The sequence below is a fragment of the Falco naumanni genome, chromosome 4, assembly GCF_017639655.2.
Source record: "Falco naumanni isolate bFalNau1 chromosome 4, bFalNau1.pat, whole genome shotgun sequence".
Classification (NCBI taxonomy): Eukaryota; Metazoa; Chordata; class Aves; order Falconiformes; family Falconidae; genus Falco; species Falco naumanni.
The window spans coordinates 20,715,958-20,736,994 of NC_054057.1; the positions used below are offsets into that span (position 1 = coordinate 20,715,958).

At 44.8% G+C, this 21,037-nt stretch overlaps 1 protein-coding gene across 3 annotated transcripts in view; it reads left to right on the forward strand.

Moving 5' to 3' along the window:
• Positions 1 to 21,037, forward strand: part of LOC121086477 (calcium/calmodulin-dependent 3',5'-cyclic nucleotide phosphodiesterase 1C-like) — a 295,806-nt gene that overhangs the window by 240,263 nt on the left and 34,506 nt on the right. For all 3 annotated transcript variants that reach the window (XM_040590296.1, XM_040590297.1, XM_040590298.1), the window contains 5 exons: positions 4,658 to 4,758; positions 6,468 to 6,596; positions 14,606 to 14,707; positions 15,987 to 16,107; positions 20,301 to 20,382. In XM_040590296.1, the coding sequence (XP_040446230.1) occupies positions 4,658 to 4,758; positions 6,468 to 6,596; positions 14,606 to 14,707; positions 15,987 to 16,107; positions 20,301 to 20,382 (535 nt within the window). The remainder of the gene's footprint in view (positions 1 to 4,657; positions 4,759 to 6,467; positions 6,597 to 14,605; positions 14,708 to 15,986; positions 16,108 to 20,300; positions 20,383 to 21,037) is intronic.

A 21,037-nucleotide genomic window follows, 5' to 3' on the forward strand; every position in this document is an offset into this window, starting at 1 on the left:
CAGAACTGAAGTTGCCTGCTTCTCCATGGGAGGAGCTGTCTGTCCATCTTGAATGTTCCCAGGGATGGGGCATCTGCCGTCTGTACTGACGGGTTGTTGTTCTGTGCACGCTGCCAGGGTGGGTCTGGCTTCATGTTCATCCCCCCTGTATTTGGTGCCTGAGGTGAGAGCTGGCTGAGGACAGCCACCCCCCACTGTCCTGCTCATCCTCAGACCGCAAAAATGCCACCTGCAGGCCCCAGTAACCTGGGTGGTGCTCCAGGGGAGTCCAACAGTCTCTGGTGGTCCTGGGTCATTATGGGTGGTCCTGGGTCATCCTCGGTGATACTCGGTGGTTCTGGGTCGTCCTTGGCAGTCCTCAATGGTTCTGGGTCAGCCTCGGTGTTCTTTCTCAGAGTTCTTTCTGCGATACTGTCAAGAATTAGAGGATACTGTTTCCTGCAGCAGACTTGTAAACCTGCAGAAGTGTGAGACTTTTGTCACATCTCTTTGTACCAAAGGGAAGTGAGATCCTCCTCTCCTCTAGACTATTGTGATAGAAAAGTAGATCATCATGAGCTCTGCAAATGATAACTTCTCTTGAATGAAAGACCATAAACTCTGGGGAAGGAAAAAAGCTAATTATTGCTCTCTTTGCTTTGTAGCATTTTCTTGGAAATGCATCCATTTGTTTTGTTAGAATGGAAGACTGCTCCTTCCTCTTTCTTCCTGTAGGCATCGATATGCATCAGTCCTTTTGTTTACATGCCAATGACTTGCCTTAGTAGCTACTTCTTCATATTTACTGTATGTTTGTGAAAGAGAATCATGCCTCATTACCCTTTCTTGTTTCCACCCTAGAAGCCAATACTTGTTCTTTCATGCCTTCTTCCTGCTCTATCCCGCACCCCCTATCAATGCAGAAAGTTGAAGGTTTGGTTCTGGATTGTTTTTATCAACCCTTTAGAAATGAAAAACATTCACATTTCCTCATTCTTTTCACCTGTGACGGTGTCCTGCTGCTTTCTCAATAGCTCGTGATGAATTTGTTCTTTAAAGCTAGCTCTCTGTTCCCAAAATGAAATCCATCACAGACTAGTAAATGGTAATATCACTGCTTTGATGGAGATGGCATCCGTTCTCTGCGGGCTCTTTGCCATCTTGTTTGCAGCCTTGCAAGGTTGTAGCAGATAAAAGGGACTAAAAGGTTGCAATTACCTGCTATTTCCCTCCTGTTAGTCACAAGCCTATTTTGACTTTGTGCTACTTACACTGATTTATTTCTTACCCACTATTCACAACGGTAATCCCAGTCTGTGTTCTGAGTGGTCTTCTGCAAATGCTGTTATGATATTTAATATCTCTCCTCAGGTGTATTACACCCTATTTGAAAACCCCCATTTACCCAAACTTGTTCAGCCAGTGATGGTTTGCTAGGGCATGCAAGTTAGCATTTTTCCTGTACATGCCTTAAGGGGTAGAGGACCTCAGGTGCAGAGCTCGCAGCCTTACTGATGTTTTAAGATTTGGGTCATAAGATGCTGTTGGAGTGGGACTTGTCAGATGGTGCCCTGAAGGTCTGAAGTGGATGCATCAGACTAGCTGGGCATGCCCCATGGTAGTTCTGCGTGCATAATGTAGGTTTGCTCTGCCTGTTCCTGAGCGCTTTTGCCTGATTATTTTTCTGTCATTCACACGCTCGCCTTTTGGGAAATGGCAGAACATGGTTGAGGAATGGAAGTCCAGATCTAGACTTGTATCTTGGAAACCCTCGTTCCATTTCTTTTCCATTGCAGTTGCCAGACGCTGTTGCTAGAATGTTGAAATCATGTTCTTTATCAGCTGTAAAGCATTCCTTATTCACAAGTCATGCCTGGAAACAGAAACATCTCAGATTTCTCCACCATTAGTGCTGTCCGTTCCTGTCCTGGACCAACTGTGTAGAAATGAGAAAATAATTTGGTTTGTGTGTCTGCTCATTTCTTGATCTTTCACACACCACACCCACCCCGAAAATTCAAGAGCTGCCTTGATTATGGTCAGTGGCATTGTGCAAAATATCTCTGGCCAATATTTTCAAACCGCATCTTTAATGTAAGGAGATCGTTTATACTGAGACTTGCTTAATTCGTAATTGGTTGCGCAGAGGTGGCTGTGAATGGCAGGAGAAAGCTAGACAGGTCGCTGTGTACAGACCCCCGTTACCTGTGCTTCCCCTGCACTGTGGTTAACAGGCCAGTGATGGTCCCTGAGCTGTAGTAGTTGTCTAGAATAGATTTATGAAACCATATTGCCTTTACTGGGCTTTGAATTAAAAGGCAGTTTGTACATGAATGTCTGTCAAGACGTTTGCAGGTTGACAGTGAACTGTTACAAAAATATTTGGCAACCACTGTGGTAAAGGTTTTCTCTAAATTTAGTATGTTTAAGCATTTCATACAAATATTTACAGCATCTATAGTATCCAGAGCCTTTGTCTCTGATGCTCTTGATGTTAACAGCCCTCCTTGTGTGCTGCCAGTGGAAACCCAGATGTAAAATGATTGATTGACTCTGAGAAAAATGATTAAAAGCCTCTGAATCATTTAGAAATCTAAGTTAGAAGCGAGTTAAGCATTGAAAAATAAGGCTTCGACTAGGCGATTAGGAAAAAAAAAAACCCTCAGGACTTTCTCCAACGTGTCTATAAATGGTAAATAAATAGCAAGAAGTACATCTTGTGAGGTTTTGTGCCCCTTTTTCCTTATGATTCAGTCATCGCTGAAGACTGGAATGGAAGGATTAGAAGCTCTGTAGGAAGGACAGGCAGGGGAAGGGAGGAGGGGGCTTCACCCTCTAGGTCAGCAGCCAGCTCAAATGCATGGAGCTCCATCTGGGGCTGGATGGGGAGCGACAGGTGACATTATAGTGGGGGTCTGCTACAGGCCGTCCAACCAGGAAGACTGAGCAGGCGAAGCCCTCTCTAGACAGGTACGAGCCACATGATGTTCATGAGCCCTGGTCCTCATGGGGGACTTCAGCCACCCCGATATTTGTTGGAGAGAACAACACAGCAGGGCTCAGGCAATTCAGGACATTCTTGGACTGTGTTGACGATAACTTCCAAGTGATGGAGGAGCCAGTGAAGAGAGGTGCCATGCTGAACCTTGTTCTCACCAACATGGAGGGGCTGGTGGGGAATGTGAAGCTTAAGGGCAGCCTTGGCTGCAGTGACCACAAAATGGTGGTGTTCAAAATCCTTAGGGCAGCAAGGAGGGCACACAGCAAGATCACTGCCCTGGACTTCAGGAAAGCAGATTCTGGCCTCTTCAGGGATCTGCTTGGTAGAGTAGCATGAGAGCCCTGGCACGAAGAGGCACCAAGAAAGACGGTTAACATTCAAGGATCACCTCCTCCAAGCTCGGCTCATGGGGGAGCCCCTGTGAACCTCATGAAGTTCAACGAGGCCAAGTGCAAGGTCCTGCATCTGGGTTGGGGCAAGCCCTGCTATCAATACAGGCTGGGTGGAGAATGGGTTGAGAGCTCCCCTGAGGAGAAGGACTTGAGGGTGCTGGTGGATGTGACCCAACAATGTGCACTCGTAGCCAGAGGGCCAACCCTATCCTGGGCTGTAACAAAACAAATGTGGCCAGCAGGTCGAGGGAGGGGATTCTCCCCCTCTCTTCCACTGTGGTGAGACCCCACATGGAGTACTGTGTTCAGCTCTGGAGCCACCAACATAAAAAGGACATGGACCTGTTGGAACGAGTCCATAGGAGGGCCATGAAGATGACCAGAAGGCTGGAGCTCCTCTCCTATGCAGACAGGCTGAGAGAGTTGGGGTTGTTCAGCCTGGAGAAGAGAAGGCTCTGGGGAGACCTGCTGCAGCCTTTCAGTACTTAAAGGGGGCTTATAAGAAAGACGAGGACAAACTTTTCAGCAGGGCCTGTTGAGACAGGACAAGGGGTACGTGGTTTTAACCAAAAAAGGATAGATTTAGATTGGATATTAGGAAGACATTCTTTACTGTGGGGGTGGTGAGGCACTGGCACAGGTTGCCCAGAGAAGCTGTGGGTGCCCCATCCCTGGCAGTGTTCAAGGCCAGGCTGGATGGATGGGGCTTGGAGCAGCCTGGGCTAGTGGACGGTGTCCCTGCCCATGGCAGGGGGGTTGGAACTAGATGACCGTTAAGGTCCTTTCTAACCCAAACCATTCTGTGATTCTATGGTTCTATGACTTTTAGCTACTGGAAGTTAGTGACGTTCTTCTGTATTTGAGGCTCTGCTACAAAGGTCAGCTGAGCTGAAAATACATACTGTGGTGGAACATGTGTACCTGCACGTGTGTCATCAAGTTCCACTTGAAGAACCTTGATTGTCTTGAGGTTTTCCCCTCTCTCTTCCTCACACAGTGCTCTTTGAGAAGGGCACATGTTTCCCCTTGCTCTGCCTTAAGCCTTACTAGCTCCTGAAAACATTTTGCTGAAGCTCAGTTTATTTGGATGAAGCTTCAGGAAAAACACTGGTTTGGCTTTTGTGCATCAACCGCAGAAGTTTGCTTACAACAGCTGGCAGGCTGCAGGGGAAAGGCAATGATGTGCGGCATTGACTGTCAGCAGGGGATAACTTGCCTTAAAGGACAAAAGCTTTAATGCCTGGGAAAATGACGGTTTATCTGATTGCTCTTAATCTCTTTTCAGCACTGGCTGACAGAGCTGGAGATCTTCGCTATGATCTTTGCAGCTGCCATCCATGACTATGAACACACTGGAACCACCAACAACTTTCATATCCAGACACGGTGAGGCCATTGTAAATCACGATGAAGGGCTGGGAAATGGAGGGAGGAACCTTTGGGGAATAATGGCACAGGCACCTAGGAAAGCACAGGAGCTTTTGCTTTGAAGTGTTACAGGAGGAAAGTTCACTGCCTTAGGTTGCATTTAGTTTTGTCTTGCTCAGCCATTTACAGTGGAATGCATGCATTCTAGCTTCCTGAGCATGATTTCATATTAATAATCAGGAAAAAGGAAGGTCCCAAAATGTTTCTGTGTAAAGCTGCCAAAGACAAGTTGCTGTACAGGGTGTCGTATTTTGACGGAGTTACAGTTTTGGAGGAGCTGCTATAATTCAACAGTTTTTTTCTCATTGAATTTGAAGAATCAGATATCAACTACATAGATTAAGAACTTAACAATACCTGTATTTATCGGTGAACACCAATGCTACATGTACTATTTTCACTTGAGTGGAAAAGCACACCTGCAGCCAAAGTGTATGTTTACCGCTACCTGTTCAGGGACATCATTTTTTAGAGCTTTGTAAATTGCTAGACAGCAATTAGCTGTTCCCAGACTAGACCGAACCGCTGTATTTTTTTGAACTCAGAAACTTCTATAAGGCTTCTGGGTTGGTGGAAGAGAGAAGAAGATGAAGATGGCAGCAAAATTCCGAAGCATGCAAAGATTGTGAAGTCTGTGGTTGCAGTGATAACTGGGCATTTTGTTATTGTTACTTGTTATTTTGACAATGGGAGTGTACTGGTAGTGGTGACAAAATACGTAGATATCCTTGACTGACAGCTGGGCATTTCTAAGATGCATTGCATCTAACTCTAAGTAAGATACCTGGAGGATGTTAGCTGAATCATGCAGATAGATAAATGTTGCTAGGCTAAATCACACACGTGCTCAGGAAAGCTTGGAAACGGAATGTAGAAGGATGTTTCTGTTTCTCTTCTGGGCCAAGCCACACTCCACTTCTTACTTGCGCTTCATGCATGCAAGAATTAGGGATTTGCTGTATTTCCGAAATATTAATTTCTGTGACACTGAAACCTTGAGGGTTTAAAGTACAGGAGGGAGAAGTATACACTGCTCTCTGGGAAGCAGAACTGAGTGGGGCCTGTAGCAAACCATACTCACCCTCTGGTGCCATTAAGTTCCAGCAACACCTTTGTCTTCAGACCACCTCAGCCATCCATCAGTCTCAGCTCTGTGTCCTAGAGCTTAAACTAAGACATGAAGTACCTTTGGCTTTACTCTGTTCCACTGGCAATTGCCCTTCCAGGCAGCGTAGCCGAGCGCACAGATGACAGAAAGCAGCTCAGTTCTATCTTGCTTACAGCCAGTTTGCTGTTCTGGAAACAATATTGGGACACAACTTGCAATTGCTTCCTTGGGTACCATCAGGCTTTATTATGAGAGCAACATGCGCAAGAGCTGGAAAAGAACCTTATGATTCAGCTGTAAGTTTACGTATCTCTCGCAGCTCTCAGCATATTTTTTAAGTGTGTAACAGAGAGACTAGGTGAGTCTCGATTGATGAAATCAATTTTGTGTGAGTTTTGATCTTTACTTTTCTTTTACTGAATAACAGCAACGAACAAAGTATTACAAATGCTCTTAAAATACTCCTGTCCATGCTATAGAACTAATTCTCTGTAGCTGATCAAAGGAAAAGGGACAGGGAAAAAACATAACCTTTCCTATGTTTTCTTTTAAATGCTAGGTCAGACTCAGCCATTCTATATAATGACCGGTCTGTGCTCGAAAATCACCATGTTAGTGCAGCGTATCGTCTTTTGCAAGATGATGAAGAGATGAATATTTTATCTAATCTCTCAAAGGATGACTGGAGGTAAAAATGAGCATGGTGGCTGCCTAGGAACCTTGCAGTATCGCCACGGACTGTTACTGCCTTGTTTGAATGGCAATATGCATTATTGTATGTTACACATTGGTATTTGTATTGCTACCAAAAAAAAAAGCTTTAGAAGGAGTTTGTCTTGCTTATTTCTGCTTTCAGTTTTCACCTCTGGTAGTGAGACCATACTTGGTGACGATGGATTATAATAGGAAATTGACTCCCCTCGAATTTCTAAGTCTGACAGAGACACCCTTCATACAGATCCATTTGTAACGGAGTGTAGAGCTAGCCTGCTGTTTGTCCATCCTGAAGCATAAATGTAACCTTTATCTACTTTGATACTCCATGCCTAGAAATTATAAATGAGTCTTAATGCAAAAAAGAACCCAGTCCAAAGAGCATAAATCAGTGTACTGTATATGCCAAGGTGATGTAAGAAGCTGTAATTTGAAATAAGCCTCATGCGACGTATGATTTCTGTGCCAAAATCAGCCCATGATTTGCTTTCTAATAGCAGACAGTTCAAACTGATGAGAGCTTTCTGTTTTTATGGGTGTTTTGAACTCCAGGGGGTGGTACTTTAAAAATAACCCAATGTGCTAGACAGGAAGAATCCTGCTCCGTGGGTCTTTCTCATGGGAGAGGAAGCAACTTGTGGGATCTTACGTGACGCATGGTGCCTCCTGCATAGGCTTAATTGTGACACAGTGCTGAGCAGGCAGTTCATTGGTTTTTTAATATTAACATGGGGAAATGAGCCCTTCTCTGGGGCCTGGCTTTTAGCAAGCTGGTCAGTGAAGGCTCTGCTTTAGCCTGAAGTTCTTGTTTATTTCAACTTGTGGACAGTGATGTGATCCTATATCTGAACACCAGGAATACAACTCAGGAATTTGCATGGCTGATTTCAATCAATGTGAGGGTTGTGGAGGAGTGGCCTGAGAAATTCTTTCCCCCAATATAGAAAATAGTCCATGGTGGGCAGCAAGCAGGAATGGAAAAAAAAAATCTGCATTGAGGTGTTAAAAATCTAGTTTATTTTTTTAGCTACAGCTGGTAATGCCTTGTCAAATACTGGCAGCAAATTACTGCTTCCTTTTATGTTGGTGGGCGAAAAGCAAAGAACTAACTGACTAGAAAGAGCAGCCTTAGAGCCACTGTCTGCTGGGAACAGTGGAGCAGCTCATTGAGTATGCTTCACTGTGTAGATACTCTCTTTAGGAAAATGGTCTGCTTTGGAGCTGTCAACTGTTTTTGCTTGAATCAAAGCTAGCTTCCGATATTTCTCATTGATTCTGTAGTGTCAGCATGTGTGTTCTGTTGAGGCCATATGCTTAGACCCACAGTTTCAAAGATTAACCCATCTCTAAGAAACACTGTAACTGCCTGAGCAAAAATATGGACTGGTTTGGTTTGCTGCGTTGTTCTCTCTCAAGTAGGGCTTTATTATTTTGTAGCTGTGAATCAAGCAGCACCTGCAGAATAAAGGCTATTATCTGGATGTGCTCTAGCTCCAAAACTGTGGATTTTTGTGTGCTTTTGCTTTTGACTGCGACTTTGAAATCCCTTAGGCAAATGTTTGGGAAGCACTGGAGATGTCAGCTGACTTTAGCTGGACCTGAAGTGTTGAGATAAAAACCAAGAAGCCCCGATTTCTTAGACTGGCACTCAAAAATAGGACCCTCAGTACTGCAGGATACTTTGGGCAACTGTTTAAGTGTGTCCAAACTGAACCTGATTTATGTAGACATACCTGATAAATCTCTCTCAGCAAAAGGCCCCAGTGATGGTTTTTGGAAAGCGAATTCTGAAGTGCCTTTCTGAGCTGAACTCTCATTCCTTTTTTCACATTACTAGTAAGAGAAAATCTGATGGTCCGTGGGTTTTGAAATCCTAGATGCCTGTGTGGATTTTATTGCTTTTGTGTTATTCAGTCATTAATTAGAGAATGTATTTTCAGGAAAGAAATGTAGCAAACTGGAGCTAGATTTTACGGTTGGAAAATAAATGGGCACAGCTTTCATAAGGAAAGCAGGTGAGACTGAAAGAGGTCTTTTGGGCTAAGTCAAGGAGAAAAGAGTTGGATGCTTACTAGTACTTAAACTACCTTTCTTTCTCCATTTAAGCAACCCTCTGTTGCTTGTTAAATATTTGAAAATCCGTTTGCTTGCCTCATGTCATTAGTCCCATTTGTGGAAGTGATCAACAAGTAAATGAAGAAACTGTAACAAAAACGAATCCAAGCAAATTAAGAAAATTAACTGCCAAGTGAACAGATGCTTTCCAAGATACAGCTATAGATGTCTCTTCTGGCAGTGTATTTCATTGTTAATAATTTCCATGCAGTTAATTGAAACAAAGTATGTTTAGCACAAGCCCTTTACCATCAAGTACAGGATTAAAAGGGCATCTGGAAAATGTTTAGCTCCTTAACTCTGTATTGGAGTACAGCTGTGGGAAGTGACCTTTAATGCAATACTGACTTTGTCTGTAAAGCTGCTTGGGGTTTTGTCCCTCAAGTAATGCTGAGCCCTCCTTGTCAATCACTGTTACTCCTTTTGTGATTGTGGTGAGAAATCTGGAATGTTTTTTGACTGAATGGAGATGACTTTGGTGAAAGCCTTCTTTTGTACATAACAGTGTGTGCGTGGTTGCATAATCACACCCTGTACTTGTAAAAGTTCGTTTCTGCGCATCCAGGATGGGCACATGGATATTCTGAGTGTTACACCTTGAGTGAGAATCAGCCAATGAAAATGCTTCCTTGTAGTGTTTTCCCTATTTATTCCCATAAGAATAAAGTAACGAGACTTCAGGTGGATGAAATGAGCAAAGTGGCTCACTTCAAGAGATGTTACTGTTGGCTCCTAGCATAGAGATCAGGTGATCTCCAATGGCCTTTTCCCTGTCCCTTCCCCATGAGTGCGAGGGGAACAGTACAGCTCTGAGGTGAACACTGATACGGAGCAAAGACACATCCGACAAAGTATCCTACAAAATGATGTCAGGTTCTCTGAGGCAAGAAAGGTAAACCCATGAAGTAATTATTCTAAAGAGAAGAGAAAGGCATTTTCCAGAGGGATCAATGCAAGGCTTGGACGTGTTTACATGTAAAGTCAGCCAGAGTCTTATCATGGCAATCAGTAATAAAAAATACAGAAGACTGTGCTTGTGGGACTGTGCTACATAGCATGTTTACACATGAATCGTCTGTAGGACACCGGTTAGAAAAAAAAAATCAAAGCTGCGACATTGGCCACTGGATGAGTTATTGTTCGGCCTATGAGAACAATAAACCAAGAAATTAACTTCAGGTTTCCCTCTTCTCCAGTTGCTTTTCCTGACCTGTTCCTTGACAGCCTGCTCTGTCTGCCTAATTGTTCATTTCCCTAATTCTGCAGCAGTTAACAAAGGGCATAGACAAGTTATCTTAGGCTTGATTTGCAAAGTTGATAACATTAACTTTTTCTCAGTGGTAAACTTCTCTGCGTGAGAATGTGATGTGTGACTGGCTCCTGGACTCTGGCCTTAAGGAATATGTATTGTACTATGAGAGAGGACATCTGGAAGTGTAGTAAGAAATATTCAAATCCATAATTACTCAGCCAAGCAGCACAGCCAGGTCTATAAAAAAGTCTATGAGTCCACGAGGGATCTTCCGTTGAGGGGACCTACAAGAAAACCCATTAGAAAGCCCTAGCAGAGCCGTGATATTCTTGGAAGTGATCACTTTGATGGGACAGTGTATTTGCTACCACAAACAGAGGATGAATGAGAAACCCAAGCTCAGGTTTTGACTCTGCTACAGGTCTCCTGGGAGATTCTGCCAACTCACTTCTGTTGGAATTCACTTCCCTGATGTGAAGAAGCAATTGTCTCAGCTTTCTTGTCACTTCAGGGAGCAAGGCAGTACCTCCAAAGGCCAGTTCCTTCCACTTATCTGAGGATGGCAGGAGCCATGCTCTGGAGGTGCTGAACTTCATCCATCCTCCACAGCAAACTGAACCGGCTTCCATAGAAACCTGCTGACAGCAATGACAGGAATGGGTCTCTCACACAAAGACGTAGCGCACACTATGTTCCCACACTGGCTGTCAAGACAAACAACAGAAATAGTCTGAAGATGGATTAAAGAAATTGAAGGCAGACAGATTCTAGAGTGGTGCTGAGCCATTAGAGTTTGTTTTCAGCTATGGCCCAGAAAGTTGCCTGAGGCTCTTACTGCAGCTCCTGCCTTCTTGAACGCTCCCCAGTTGTTGGAAGCTCCCTAACTGGGAAGTGTTGGAAGAGAAGGCTGAAGGAAACTCATGGTTACATGTGACTCAGCCCAACCAAATTCCCCCCACTGTGCCCAGTGCCGCGAGTAATTTAGATGGGCTGTGGGAAATCACCACCAAAGCTGGCAGTCAGCATCCCTGGTGGTAATACTTGTGTCTTCCTCTGTATGTTGATGACACCTTTTTCTGTGCAGCTGGGTGAGGAAGCTGAAGAAATGCCACTGCCAGCGTGTACTGTGTGTGATGGAGCACAGGGCAGAGAGGGGCGAGCTGATGAGGCATTGCGCGGCTCCTGCTGTGTCTTTGGGGCCGCTTTCAAGACGTAATTGAACCGTGCTTAGTCAGGAGCAAGCTTTTGTGCCTGTGGTCTGCCTTTCTGCAGTGCCCTGACTGCCACAGTAATGTTGCTTTCAGTTCTGAGGCCAGAGCTGGGTGCTCTCCCCTGAGGACTCAGCACGCTCCAGTGCCTCGGGTGAACGTGTGCCGGGTCTGCCGTGTGGAACGTGGGCTGCAGGTGTGAGCTGTAGCGTTTGCCAAAGACCGATGTGGAAGGAGGCAGGGCCTGTCTCTAGTGCCCGATTCTGCTTGAAGTTGTGTCAGTTGCTCCTGACTGCGTGTGAAGCAAAGAGGAGTTAGGTCAGGTTTGCAGCTTGTACAGACACATAGACAAAGCTTCCCGTGGGCCTGCAATGCAGATGTCAGTGTCTTTCCTGTCCTGGGGAGGCCAGGACGGGACACAGGAGCGTGCATGCCCTCTCAAAAGTGCTAAAAGAAGAGTGTAGAGCTTTTTTGTTTATGAAACTGATTTTTATTGTGTGGTTTGTTTTTTTTTTTTTCTTAAATCGGATTCTATTTGGTTTATTTTTTTGTTGTTTGTTGTCCAATCTTGGCAAAAGTTCTTTGTGTCAGAACTGAAGTTGCCTGCTTCTCCATGGGAGGAGCTGTCTGTCCATCTTGAATGTTCCCAGGGATGGGGCATCTGCCGTCTGTACTGACGGGTTGTTGTTCTGTGCACGCTGCCAGGGTGGGTCTGGCTTCATGTTCACCCCCCCTGTATTTGGTGCCTGAGGCGAGAGCTGGCTGAGGACAGCCACCCCCCCCACTGTCCTGCTCATCCTCAGACTGCAAAAATGCCACCTGCAGGCCCCAGTAACCTGGGTGGTGCTCCAGGGGGGTCCAACAGTCTCTGGTGGTCCTGGGTCATTATGGGTGGTCCTCGGTGGTCCTGGGTCATCCTCGGCGATCCTCGGTGGTCTCCGATGGTCTCTGGCAATCTCCGTCAGTCCCTGGCTGTCCTCGGTGGTCTGCGGTGGTTTCTGGCAATCTCTGGCGGTACTTGGCAGCCTCCAAGGGACTCCTCCTGGTGCTCTGGTGCTGCCAGACAGAAGGTGGCAGCCCCGGTCATCGCCTCTTCCCCAGGGCTCAGGGCAGAGGAGATGGCCCCGCTTCATGAGGGGTGGTGGTGCAGGGTGGGAAAGCAGGGCTCATGTGCCGCTTGACAGCTGGGTGACCTTCCTATGAGCCTGCCCGGTGTCAGTGTGGATGGTCCACTCTAGGGCTGGTGTGTGCTGCCTGGGTGGTGTCGCTTGGTCTCTCTGCGGGGCCCCTGAGAGCCCCTGGCAGCCCTGCGGTGCTCCAAGCAGCCTGGCCGCGGCGGCGTGGTGCCCCTTCGGGCTTGTGCAGGGTGGATCCAGCTCCATGGGCTCCTGCTGGTCTTGCGGTGGATCCACCTGCATGGGCTCTTGCTCGTGGCATGGTGGATCCACCGGCATTGACTGTGGATTCTCTCGTGGTGGATCCACCTGCATGGGCTCAGGGCCATTCCCTGTCAGGCCAACTGCCACGTGCCGGGCGCACTTGGCATCGGTGCTGCTCGTTGTGTCGTGCAGCTTCCGTTCCGAGCTTGGGCTGCATCCTCAGGGGTTGCAATAACCTCTTGTTGCTCACCCGGCTGGCGCTGGGCTCTGGTCTGGCTTGGCCGCGTCCTCCCCTGCCGAGCACGCTTGCTGTCAGGGTTTCCAGCTGCGCAGCGAGCTGTGGGCCAGCCGCAGGGCTGCCCGCTGGTGCACCAGAAGGCCGGTGAGGTCACCAACTGCCCGCTGGTGTACTGGAAGGCCGGTGAGGTCACCAACGGCCGCTACCATGGATTGGACGATGGCCCGTGAGGCCCAGAAGGCCCCATTGTGGGCGGCCATTTTCAATGGCAGAGAGAAAGGCCGCCCCTGGGCCCTGTGACTGCCCTCCGGCCCCCCTCCTGTGCCCTGGGCTCCAGCCATGTGCCAGGCCTGGGTCCCCGCTGCAGGCCAGCGGCCACAGTGTCCCGGGATTGCCGGGGAGTCTCCTTTGCCCTCTGGCTGCTTGTCTCCCTGCAAATGCCATTGTCCCCTCACGGGATGGTGGCAGAGAGGGGCAGAGGGGAGGAGAGGGCCTGGTGGCCTTGGGGCTGCTGCACAAGGATGATGGGAGGAGGCCATTGCAGGGCCACCGAGGTGGTTGGAGGGGGGCCATTCAGCAGGAGGGTGGGAAGGATCATGGGGGATTGCTTTCTGTGGCTTGTTCCTGCCTCAGCTGCCAGATGTGTGGCTGAAGATGAAGACAGAGCCACCCTGATGTTGCCCAAAGAGTAGCTGTGGCTCTGTTGTGGCTCTGGACAAGCTTGTGGGACCCGCTTGGTCTTGGCCATGAGCTCTGCAGGGGAGTGTGTAGGGTGAAGAGCGCGTATGTCCTTCTCCCCCATCAGTTGATTGCCATGGACCTCAAGCAGTGTAAAAGCTGCTGAGAGCACAGCATCAGTGAAGGAGTAAAGGGAGGTAATTTTCTTTCCTCCACAGTGACTAAAGAAGAAACAGTCTGCAAACAGAAATCTTGCTGACTGTTGTGGAAACTGTGAAGGTGTCTCTGGTGATGTCATGAAAAGAAGGATGTTAACTTGTCTTTTTAAATGAAAGCTGACCCATTTCTGAATCTCTCAAATGCTGAGATGGTATGCTAACCTTGGGCTGTTGTTCCTCTGTTAGCCTGTGGAGAGCTGAACTAAAAGAGAAAATAAATTTGTATTGTGTGCTAGATCAGAATGTTCTGTATTTTAAAATCTCTAGGACATCCATATTATCTTCAAAGGCATTTCAGCTGGATCCTAAACATGTTTGCTTATCAAAAATTCCTACAGGAGTAGTTTGTACGAAGTAGTGAAGGTTCTCCAAGGGTTTGACTACATATATGCATCATATATACTAGGAGAATACTTTTAACATGCTTTTTTTTTTTTTCATTAATAATATGACTAAACAGCCCTCACAGGTATTGACAAATTCTAGTCAACTGGAAAGAGATTCAGGTTCAAAAGTTCACCTGATTCATGCTGAGGCTTTAAACAGTCTTTTTACTTCCTTCTAAGACCACCCTATAAAAGAAACCATTTTAAGAGGTTTGTGCTTAATTGAAAAAGGAGTACTAATACTAATACGCCCTTCAAAAAACATGCAGGATTTATTTTAGCAAGAATTAGGCACCTAGATTGATTTGCAGCCCTCCCACTCCTGTGTTTGTATAGAAAATCATTCATCCTCTCCCCCATCCCTGAATGAGGGATAATGGAAAGAGCAACATACAAAGGCTGAATTACTGTCAATAATTTGCAGATAGACAGCAAAGAAGAAACTGGAGTGTGTCTGATGCTGTTTTTTGTGTTTCTCTTGTTCCACTCATCGTGATGCTATCCAAAAGGGAATTCAGAGCTCTAGTGATTGAGATGGTGTTGGCCACCGATATGTCCTGTCACTTCCAGCAAATCAAAGCCATGAAGAATGCTTTGCAGCAGCCAGAAGGGTGAGTCACTTCACAATACTGTGCAGTGAGGGGTTATGTTTCAGCTGGTGCTTTGCCATTGTGTTTGACTTCAAAAGCACCTCTCCAGAGGCCCTCACTCTCTTTAATGTCCACATCAATTCTCTTTCTGCTGTTGAATTTTGAATGAATTAACTTAGGAGTGGACTGGCACCACCTATACACACATCTCTATTTTGTCCTGGTGGACTAAAGCTTCTAAACGTCTCCATGTTGCGATAAGCCTTCCTGGGAATTTCCCTTGGATATCAGGGTAACATCAAGGACATGATCCAGCTGAATAACCTCCACAGCTTGCATATGATTCAAAGTTATAAAGATCTGCAGAACATAACTTAGGCATTGCCCTTCTGCAGATGGCATCTGCTGCCACCTCTGCAAGGGGCCTGCTCCATAACCAAAGAGCAGATGAAAACAACTTGAGATCCACTGGAGAAGGACTGGAAAATAACAGATGGAACTGTGTGGGGAAAGCCTTTTCTTCTTCCCAGTATGCCACTAGGAGCTCTAATATTTTGTCCACAGCTCTTCCCCATAAAATTCCTGTCATACTGCAGAAAGCTCTGAGTGATGGTCGCTTTTTCACCCTGGACGCGTCTGTCAGAGCCTCCCAGAATTACACCTGTATCAGACCAGAGTGTGACTAGCCATTTGGTCCTTTCAAAAGCTACAACTTTTTCAGGTATTTCAGATAGTCAAAAGCTGGAATTTAAAAATGAGACTATCCATTCCAAGAAAACCTCTTAGGTTATGGTTTTAAGAAATTGCCAGCATCTTTTTGTTCTGTGGAAACAGATGTAAGGATTCCCTTCTGACCTCACACTAGTTTTCTAGCAGTGAAATGAATTACTGTGTAGACTCATCAGTGCCCCTGAGATCAGATCCTAACTGTTCACTACGGTAAGATGGTAGGGACCAATGTCTCTTCTGAGCTGAATAAAACACAGCTCAGCTGAAATGGGGAACACAGCAGCTCTTCAAGCCTGTTTGTGCAGATAAGCAAGCCTAGAAAGAGCTTAGCAAGACTGAGCAAAATTTCTTTTTGCACTTCTTCATTTCTCTTTTACAACAGGAGTTGTGTATGCTGGAGAAAAAAAATAGTATTTCATAGTTGTCTGTTTTTAGAAACACATAAATCGCTCCATTCTCTCATTTCTCCAACAAATATTCTGATGACCTCATGTTCCTGCTTAGGTGATATTTTTGTCTTTCTCCACTTCAAAAGCAGACAATTAATTTATTTGATCTTTTGGGTTTTCAGAATTGACAAGCCGAAAGCCTTATCACTGTTGTTACATACAGCAGATATCAGTCATCCAGCCAAAGCCTGGGATCTCCATCATCGCTGGACCATGTCTCTGCTAGAAGAGTTCTTCAGACAGGTAAAGCTGGGGAAGTTCCTCTGTATTTCTTCAGCACAGAGAGATTGTGTAGGATTGAGCATGGAAGTAGTGAAATATGAACACAGGTTTTTTCCTGTTTCTCTGATTTAGGCAAGAACCTCCTAAACGATACGAAGCTTTCTCATCTGGCGCTAGTATCACTGGCTATTATGCCTCTTGGGAAGTTAGTGTCTGATACACTGCCTACAGATATGGACATTATCTACATAGTAGAAATTCTGATTTGGGAAGTCAATATGTGTTTCAAATTAGCAAAATATAGAATATGTGATGTTCTACTTAGCTATAGAACCATAGAAAACAGATTTAGGTAGCTGTACTTTATGAAATTGTACTTAGATTGTTGGAGTAGATGTGAAAAATGCATTACTCTTACTTTAGATGAAGTGAACTAATCTGTTTTATAGCTCACAGTGGACTGCCTGTTGACAGACCCAAATGTAAACAAATCATTAAGCTCTGTGTGATAGCTATAAGCTCCCCAAGTGACTAATTAAAAGCATTTAAAGAGCTGCCTTAAAAAAAAATATGTAAAACTAAACAGAGCACTTAAGAGTGTTTAGGATACTTTTCACAAATATGAGTTACTAAACTAAGCAGAAAACTGAGTGCTTAATTTCCCTCCAGAGTTCAATAACTTCATGTTTTATAGTAAATCTCAATGAAAAAAGAAAAATATATGACAATTTTTAAATGGTGTCTGTTTTTTAAAGGCATTGTGGGAATCCCTTCTTAATAAAGACATTGCAAGAATTTGCTTTGAGATTAATCTTTTCATTTGTTTTTCAAACCAAGAGTGGGTTTACTAGGTGGAAGCAGGTAGATCATACCTGCAGCTGTGTCTGTGTTGCCACACAGGAGGCTCAAGCAAGTAGGATGATTTTCACATATGTTTTAGGGAGAACTCTGTGCATGTTTATGCTTTTCTAGCTCAAAATTGTACTAGATGTGTTAAAATACACCACTGCTGAGTCCCCCAGATACTGGTGAGGGAATTAAGATTGGCTAGATATTGAGACCACAAAAAGCCAAAGTTTTGATCTGTTCTATGCGTGTAATGAAGAAAAAATATTATTTTATGTTTTCATAAGAATAATTTCATTTCAGCCAACAAATCCTACTTTAGTTTTGAATGACAGATGGCTCCGCTTTTAGATAAACCTCTACATAAAACTTATATTCTAGTTAAAAATTCAGATGCAGTATTAATTCCCTCTTCAACAAAACCCTTAAGCACAGACTTGCCTTCACTGAAGTTATTTAGTACTAGATCAATAAATACATCCCTACCTGACAGCAGAAGAATCAAGACATTCTTCTCACAAGCTGAGAAGTACCACTAGACAGAGGGAACCATGTTGATAAGAAACTGTGCTGGCCTCAGATTAGGTATTGTATTTCCTTATGCTCTTCACCTGCAGACCCTCTCCTGTTCTTTCTGTTCTGTGCTCTGCAGATTTAACCTGTACCAGTACAGGTCCCCAACCCTGTTGGTTTCCAGGTTTTTTGTGATGTGATACAGGTGTTCCTACACCAAGTAACCATCCTGTAGGTGTGAATGATGCTTCTGAGTACAATGCTGAGGTTTTTTACATTCAGCAGCTATGGTGAGCATCTCTTAGAGAAAACATCTTGCATGAATTAATTTGTTTTACTAATGCACTTTAGATAGCCGTGAGGGAGCTGCCCAAACAGCTTTGAGGAAGTCAAAAGCTTTGAGGAGTCAGAATATCTCTCTGAGCAGTTACAAAGGCAGTTAGGGGTTCCTTCATGAAGAGAATTAGGTACTTGGGTTTTTAAGATGCATAAGGAGTACAAGAAGAATGATGATTAGAGCTGTCATTGAGAGATGGTTTTCCTGAGAGATCAGCAGACACAGTAAAGGAATGTTACTTGGAAATACTTCTGTTTGTATTGTTTGAAACAATATTTGTGTTTCAAACTCCTAACATAAAGCAGAATTGTTCTGCAACAGAAGAATACTATTATTTGTTGTTCCACCCAAAACTCTAATGGGACTTGTGCCCCCATTTAATGTATGTTATATTAACAAAAAGAAGAATTCAACTCTTCTTACGCCTACAGAAGTTTTTCTCTGGTTAGTTTGCTGGCTGTTTTAGCTTACATTTGACACTGGCAAGAAGTTCAGCATGGTTAATGCGAACTGCTGATTGGAGGAATTGATCCTAGAGTATATTTAACAGGCTATTTAAGTTTGAATGCTCAGTGGGGTGTATTGTAATTATGTTATCCTATATATCTTCTCAGCATAAAGTGGTATGTTATGGAGTGCCTGAATAAAGTTAAAAGGCTTTTTGAGAATATGCAGCTTGAAAGAATGGGGGAAAATGGGGTTATAGCACTTCTTATAAATCTTTTACACCATCTTGTGATGTTAGAAAAGGACTTTCAGTTCTGAGGGCTGGAAAGTGTTTGGATTTTTGTACTTTGGCACTTAACGAAAACATTGAGAACGTCAGAATCATAGCATCACAGAAAACCAGGCTGGAAGGGACCTCAAGAATCATCTGGTCCAACCTTTCTTGGTAAAGACACAGTCTAGACAAGGTGGCCCAGCACCCTCTCCAGCTGAATCTTAAAAGTGTCCAATGTTGGGGGATCCATCACTTCCCTGGGGAGAATATTCCAATGGCTGATTGTTCTCATTGTGAAAAATTTTCCTCTTGTGTCGTCAGAATCTCCTCAGGAGTAACTTGTACCCATTACCTCTCATCTTTACCATGTGATTCCTTGTAAAAAGGAAGTCTCCGTCTTCTTCGTAGCCACCCTTTAAACACTGGAAGGTGGTGATAAGGTGTCCCCTACGCCTTCTTTTCTCAAGGCTGAACAAGCCCAGTTGTCTCAGCCTTTCCTCACATGGCGGGCTTCCCAGTCCTTTGATCATCATGTGACCCTTCTCTGGACCCTCTCCAGCCTGTTCACATCTTTTTTGCGTAGTGGGGACCAAAACTGAACACAGTATTCCATGTGTGGCCTGGCAAGCACTGAGTAGAGTGGGATAATGACTTCTTTATCTCTGCTAGTGATGCCCTGGTTGATGCAACCCAGCACCCTGTTGGCTTTCTTTGCCACAGCAGTGCACTGTTCACTCATATTGAGCTGCTTGTCCACCAGGACCCCCAGGTCCCTTTCCACAGAGCTGCTCCCCAGCCAGGTAGATCCCAGCCTCTGCTGCACTCCTGGATTATGTTTTCCCAGGTGCAAGACCTTATACCTGTCGGTGCTGAACTTTATCAGGTCCTTGTAAGCCCACTCTTCCAGCCTATTCAATTCTTCCTGTAGGGTGACTCTCACTTCCAAAGTGTCCACTTCCCTACTCTGGTATCATCAGCAAACTTCATCAGAGTACGCTTGATCCCATCATACCGAACACTTATGAAGATATTAAACAGCACTGGAGCCAACATCAATCTCTGGGGGACCCTGCTTGTGACAGGTTGCCAGTTTGAAAAGGAAGTATTTACCACCAGTCTCTGAGTGTGTCCTGTCAGCCAGTTCCCCACTAAGCACACAGACCACTTGTCTAGACCCTAATGCATCAGTTACTCTAGGAGGAGGCTGTGAGAAACTGTATTGAAAGCCTTGGAGAAATCCAGGTAGATAATGTTCACCGCTCACCTCACATCAATTGAGCAGGTTACTCAGTCCCAGAAAAATGTCAGCGTTTCCTTTGGAAGAAAAAAGTAATCTGCATCTGGTCAGCCATGACCTGTGAATTCCTCATCTGAAAGACTAAAAAAGGCATGCAAAGAGATTCAGTCCCTGAAAACTCAGTCCTGATGCTGATGTTCTCTCTTTAAAGGTTTGCTCTGAGAACTGAGTTCTGCTGGGCTGCCTGGAGAACTGCAGTGAGAAGCATTCCTGTGCTCAAGTGGGTTTTTAGTTGGTGTGTAGAAGTACCAAGCAGGCAGAGAAAGCTCTAAGGAAAGATTCACTGGAATCAGGATGATGAATTCACCAGTTTCTTCTTGGACTATGACTTTTCCAGCCAGACTCAAACTCTCCACCATTTGTGTTAAAAAAGAAAAAAATACAGAATCAAAACGTAATTAAAGAAAGCAAAATCAGAGGCTTTTACAGTCATGACCTAAGATATCAAAGTGCAATGTGTCTTGCCTTTTTCTAATTTCTTGTCAATTTTTTTTCTCCAGGGTGACAAAGAAGCAGAACTAGGGCTTCCCTTTTCTCCACTGTGTGATCGCAAGTCTACTATGGTTGCTCAGTCTCAAATAGGTATGTCCCTTTTGGCGCATGCAAAGTAGTGTCGTAAAAGCAAAACTTACTTCTCCCTGTAGAGCTAAGATCACTGTGATCTCTTATCATTTGGAACTATGTTAAAGAGAGGAGATAAAGCACAATGGCGTTATTTTCCCCAGATCAACAATTCGAAGCTCAGGAGCCATTAAATTTATGGTGGTGGTTCCATGCAATAACCAAGTTACCTCTGACGTGTCTGCAGAGATGACTACAGCGCCTGGTTGTAACGCTACTCCATGGTTTTCTGAGCTGTGAAGATGAGTCATATGTGGCAACGTGTTGTGATATCATAATTATTGGTTGATATGAAAATGTAATGTCAGTCCCTTCGATGACCTGGGCAAAACCTATTGTGTGTTTTTCCATTTATTCCTCCCATCCTTTCTCTCCCAGTGCTTCAAGCCAACCAATATTTGCCGTTGAAGCCAACCAACTAGCAAACTTATTTCTGATCCACCCAGACATCTACTTCTCTGGTTATTGAGTGAAAAAGTAGAAGGATAGGGCAACAAGCCTGGTATTTGGTGAGAAAACAAGAGGAGCTAAGTGAAGTAAAACAGTTAGGGGGCTGGGAGCAAAAATAGCCCAATAGAAAATGGATTTATGGGTGGATTTTTATATCTAGGAAGCA